At 38.4% G+C, this 6,000-nt stretch overlaps 1 protein-coding gene across 10 annotated transcripts in view; it reads left to right on the top strand.

Moving 5' to 3' along the window:
- Positions 1 to 5,258, top strand: part of LOC18436596 (Calcineurin-like metallo-phosphoesterase superfamily protein) — a 28,227-nt gene extending 22,969 nt beyond the window's left edge. For all 10 annotated transcript variants that reach the window (XM_020668720.2, XM_020668721.2, XM_088853383.1 and 7 more), the window contains 3 exons: positions 4,016 to 4,122; positions 4,354 to 4,425; positions 4,556 to 5,258. In XM_020668720.2, coding sequence (XP_020524379.1) covers positions 4,016 to 4,122; positions 4,354 to 4,425; positions 4,556 to 4,929 — 553 coding nt within the window. In that variant the 3' untranslated portion in view covers positions 4,930 to 5,258. The remainder of the gene's footprint in view (positions 1 to 4,015; positions 4,123 to 4,353; positions 4,426 to 4,555) is intronic.
- Positions 5,259 to 6,000: the final 742 nt, after the last annotated feature.

A 6,000-nucleotide genomic window follows, 5' to 3' on the forward strand; every position in this document is an offset into this window, starting at 1 on the left:
TTTGGAATTACATCAAACACATCAAATACAATGTCCTTCGTCAACACAAGAGAGGCTCCATAATTTTAGATCCAAATGTGGGAAAAATCATGGGAGGAAAAGGGGCTCAAATCACTCTCAATTTGGTGAGTAAACAAGTAGTATGGGCATGGGAAAATTTTGGCATATTTTTTCCTTAAAATTTCACCAAATTAAACCATCAAAAAGATGGATCAATTTACTGACTTGGATCCAAAGAGCTGCAGAGAAATCAATCAATTAAATGTCAAAACAGCTCCATCAAATTTCTCTTCAAAATCGAATCAATCGACAAGAAATCAAAGGGTCATGCTCAAGGATAAAGAAGAACTCAGTTTTTCATGAAACAAGGAGTAGGAGGCTATGATACTTCAATCTTGGTAATAAAGGGGCTATATATAGGTTTAGTGTAGGATGATTCTAGGTGAGTCAATCTTGACCTTTGAAATAAGTCATCCATGGCATGAGAGACAGCTTGATCATAGTCACTCATCACTCATCATGCCATCTTGATGAGTGGATGACATTTAACGCCATTCCTCCTAATAAACCCTTATTCACTCCAAAGTTTCCATCATTAATCTCAAATTCAAATTCATATCAAATTCAACTTGCTTCTACAAATGCCCATGCTAAATCTACTTAATAAAATGAAGAATCATAGGCAGGAGGGTCCCCTTTACGTAATTTTACACATATTCTAGAAGCAATTTGAATTTGAAAGTACCCACTGATTCTGAATCACTTTAGTGTGCATGTGCACCCAATCAATGATACTACATAGGATAGGTGGTTATATGCATAGTTCCACCTGGGCTTAGGGTCATAATATCTAACCCTATATCCTTTCTATAAGATCTCCCCATGTGCACACAACCACCAATGCAACACATTAAACATGTGCTCAAAATGCAATTTCTGATTTCACAAAAAAATTTACTTTATAAATCTCATAAACTACAAATTTACAAAGGACAGAAACAGTCCCCATGCGGTTTTGACGTCATCCCCATGTGGCATTGATGTGGAGCCATGGTAGCCCCCCACGTGGCACCCAATGGCCATTTTGTGTCATGTGGGAACCTGGGGTGTCCTTGATGGTCATTTCTCCAAAATAATTTCAAAATTCCATTGTATTTGATCCAGAAAATCCAAAAAAATTCTCAAATTTCGTCCAAAGCATGTTTTGTCATATTTACTTAATTTAACATTATATATAGCCATTAATGAGGGAAATTAGGATCATATGGAGATGAATTGGGTATTAGAGCACTCTACTTGTCTAGACTCGGAATCCAAACCACTTTCTCATAATAATCCTACAAATCTATGACCCATAGGGTCAGGCAGGAGCTCATGCTTGGCTTGTCGAAGGTCATCCAATATGTGGCTCGGGATTCTCAGGTTGTAGTGGATTACAGGTGCAGTCCCGAAAGCATCCACTCTAATGGCTACGGGGGTCTTCTCTTAGCAGATGTGCTTAGCCTTCCTAGTGGATCGCCGATGGTAGAGTGACTTCTTGTTTGCAATATATGCCCATGCCTTGAGAAGGTCACAAGGTCAAGGAATTAGGCTGATGTCCTCTCGAAGCCTTAACCTTCTCATATAGGCTAAAGTCACACAAATGACTCGATCTCATATCACCACCATTCAATCACAACCAATCTCATACATAATATGCTGGCCATCATACAGTCATGAGGCATAAATCAAAATTGACCCTAACGAAGGTAACACTCAATCCTCTCAGTGCCTCTTACACACACACCGGCCTCATGACATTCGGAGTTCATGACTCTTGATCCTAGTGCGCCAAGATCGTTGAGTCACGTTGCTCTTGGTCACTCCAACTGCAGCTAAGAGTTATAAAGATGATCGGGTCAAGGCCTTGAAAGGCCATAACTAGAACAATTTTGCTATTGTGCTTTGGAGAAAGTGCCTATACTGCATAGGCTTGCTTAGACACAGATTCAGAATTCAGATATGACAAGGATAAATAAATCTATGAATTACTGCGTGATTGGGAGAATGTTTGATTCCCACTATGTGAGCCTTTGGTGGTTGAGCATGAATAATTTGCAGGAAGAACTACCTTTGCACTCATAACAATTACCAATATCTTCTTAAACTAGGGATACCATATTTAAAATGAAAAGAGTAGTGAAATGTAGAATTATCATGGCATAGACACCATTATGCGACAACATCTTGCTATCTTCCTACTTCAAGGTGTGTGTGTGTGAAGCTAGTTGTTAATTGGGATTGAGTGGTTTTACTCACCCCTACGGACAGAAGGTGAATTAGGAGATAAAGAAGGGCATAGAAGTTTAGAAGCTTACTTTTTGCGTGCCTAGAAAGAATGCATTTTATTCAACTTGCTCGAGAATATGTGGAGATTGTCACACTTCAACCAACATGTTGTGACATAAATGCTCTTGACTTAAGTTCTAGGACAATGAATCTTCTTGGAAGCTGAGTAGCTCTGAAGGTGTTTACAAACTCAACACATTTGGAAATTGAGAACAACATTCACTTCACAGATCTACTCTTTTATTGACATGGGAAGACTATGTTTAGAGTTGTTTTGAGAGATAATTATTACAGGCCCTTGGCATAGGGTGCAATAAATGAGCATAATGGGGCAACAATATTGGTGCCCAATAATGCTATTGGAGTATCAGTGAATAGATAGAGGGATGTCAGTGGAGGGATATTGAGACAATCATTATGGAGCATCATCATTGTTTTGTTAGGAAAGAGGACTAAGTCCTAAAGCTAGTCCAATCCTTTCTCACCACCACTCTTTCTCTCATATCAAAACTTCACCAAATCCTAATTCACTCTCTTTTTCACGTCCCTCTCTCTTATGACTTCTTTCTCTTTCCCACACGATGCCCTCTTGGGGAAGAATGGATGTGCATGCATAAAGGGGTGGTTTACCCTATATTCTCTCCCATGCAATGCCCTCGCTTTTTCTCTCCCACGTGATGCCTTCTCTCCCACTGTTCTCCGTTGTTGTAGTGTCCACCGAGGACCTTCAATGAGTATGTCTCTGTAACTAATTGTATACTCGCCCTCCCTTTGTCTATGAAGGGGTAGAATTGAAAGTAAATGGTGTGCTCAATGTCAAAGTCCATTCAGTTTGTAGAGACCTTGAGAGCAGTTGACTCTCCAAGGTAGTCGGATGTCTTTGAACTAGAATGTGGGGCGTGCATATGCCATAGCATGTTGGTTGAGGTGTGGCCATCGCCATGTATTCTTCGAGTAAGTTTAATAAAATGCAATGTTTCAAAAACCTTGAGCTTTGAGCTTCTAAGCTTCTTTCTCTTCGTTATTTCTTGATTTTCCTTGTTTCCCTGGGGGTAAGTAAAGCTTGTAAATCCCAATTAACAGAGGCATAGATAGTTATATTGGGAAGGGAAAAAAAAAATTCTGATCAGCATATCCTAAAATCTAGGGTTTTACCTCCCATTTCAGGGTTTAGGGTTTAGGGAGCCCCCCTCATTTCACCATTTCTTCTTAGGGTCCTTGTCAATCAAAAAATTGAATGTTCTCGTGAATCAGCAAATTTGTTGGCTCCCTGTTCCACACTTTATTTTATCGATGGAACAGCAATTCTTTTGCGCATACCAAGTGTTGAAAAAAGTAAATCCTTTCAATAAGCCGTAAATCTTGCTAAAGTCCATATGCTAAGCTCGGTAAATGATGATAAACTGCCTCTTTTAGGCTCAAAGAAACACTTGGACAGTAGTTAGGAATCACTGGTTAAAACGACTTCATCATTTTTCAAATTCTTGTCTTCTTTCTCACCCTTTCTATTTTATAGGCTGCATGATTGCATCACAAGTGTGGTACTTATTTATTTGTTCTTTCTGGAAAATGCTTTCAAATCACACTTCGCTGACATGAGAGCTTAACTTGTTTTCATGTTCTTGTAATTAGAGTCATTTAGTACTTCATACTGCCATCTTACTTGAATTAAGTTCTATTTTATCAGGTATGGAGTGCATGATATGAAAGGAAGTGCAAAGAAAATTTGTGATGCTGCTCAAGGAACTCCAGATGGTCATTCCATCATTCTTCTTGCTCATAATGGACCTACAGGTTTATTAGGCCATCATGGCTTTGCCCTTTTTCATGCCATATTTTTTCTGCATAGAAACTTTACGCACAATCTTCTCTTATCATATAAATGAATAAATACTAACATCACGTGTATGATCCATGATGCATGCATGTGTGCTTGAACACACATACCTGTATGTGCGATATGATGTGCCCATGTTCTTTTTGAATAAATTTTGATTTCTTGTGTCTTTGAAACATTTTGCTTAGGCCTGGGATCTGAGATGGATGATATTTGTGGGAGAGATTGGGTACCTGGAGGCGGAGACCATGGAGATCCAGGTTCATGCTTCTCCTAAAATTTCAACTAGAATCAGTCAGGATAATTAGTTCTAACAACAATGGCCCCTCCAACCTCTCTTGGCTAAGTAAATTGGACTCATCTTTGGAGAACTTTTTGTTTCTTCTGCAGACCTCGCTCAGGCTATCGCAGACTTGAAAAGCAATACTCGGCTTTCCATTCCTTTGGTTGTCTTTGGGCACATGCATAAAAATTTACAGCTTAGAAATGGCACACGAAGGATGTTGGTTTTAGGTGCTGAGAAGACAATTTACTTGAATGCAGCTGTTGTCCCTAGGGTCAGAGGTCTCATCAGCAAAAAGGGTTCTGGCTCCACTGTCCATAATGATGCGCATGAAGTCAAATCTAAAGGTACCATTCGTCAATTCTCTGTTGTTGACATTCTGAATGGCAATTTGGAGAAAATAGCAGACACATGGATATCAGTTGTTGGGGATTCTGTTGCACTCCAAGCTGAGGATGTCCTGTTCAGAAGACAGCATTAAATGATATGTTGTCAATATTTGTCTTTTAATTAGAGCTGGGAGTGCTGAAGCCTTTCTATATGGGCATGTTGCATGTGTATTTATTATTAATTGCTGAAATTGTTTAGCTGTCTTTGTTGGGTTGTCTATCTGTTGTATCTGTTGTGCAGATCTATTAATGCTAGCATATTAAGCTTTTGTAGTTTGTTATAATGTCGATGTAATTTAATTAATTGAGATTGTAGAACTGGTATGCCTGTTGTTTGGGGTAGAGTACTTCAAGCAGAATTGAAAGGAACATGCATTACTGTAGTTATGAATGGGAGTTAGAAGTTATCACTATTTATTCATTATGGGGTTGAATTATTACGATCAAACCATCTGGAAAAAAATATTAGGGTTAAAAATGGTTACTTTTTAAGTTCCATTTGACTATGGCTGAATTACCCTTGTTTAGGATTGGGATAAGTAGGGGGGCATTTCAGTAATTTGGCTCTTTTTGCGTTTCATTTTAGTGTATGACCAAATTGCCTTTTTTTAGGATTGGGAACTCTGAATAAGTAGGAGCATTTTAGTAATTTGGCTTCACATATGTAGCTCAAGCCATATGAAGATGATAGGCTTAGCCACACAAAACTGCCATATGACACCGTGGTTGCTAAGGGTTAGCAAAGTGGAACTCACTTATTTTGTTGTAAACCCTTGTTCCCTTTTTCTAACCGTGAACAATTAGGGACTTTCACATAATTTGGCTCGAGCAGTTAGTAGGGCTAAATTATTGTCGTGCCCCAGCTTGTTTATTTGGTTATTATTTAACATATTTTTAAGGAGGTAATTGAGTATAATGAGATTGAAAAAGTAACCATTCTAATGTTAAATGGGGATGATTTGACCACCTTAAAAATTTTGTGAGGTGGTTTGACCATTTAGTTGTTATTTCCCTAAAATAAAAGACATTAGAATTATTTTTAAAATTCCTTCATAGTCAATATTTCCTTAGCTACTTAGCTTTGTACTTGTATATGGCAAAACCCTGTAGTTATTATTCTTCCCATTTTTACTTTAATTTCAGTTTGGGAAGATGAACGGCAT

Source organism: Amborella trichopoda, chromosome 12, assembly GCF_054954075.1.
Source record: "Amborella trichopoda isolate Santa Cruz 75 chromosome 12, AtrichopodaSantaCruz75HAP2 v2.0, whole genome shotgun sequence".
Taxonomy (NCBI): Eukaryota; Viridiplantae; Streptophyta; class Magnoliopsida; order Amborellales; family Amborellaceae; genus Amborella; species Amborella trichopoda.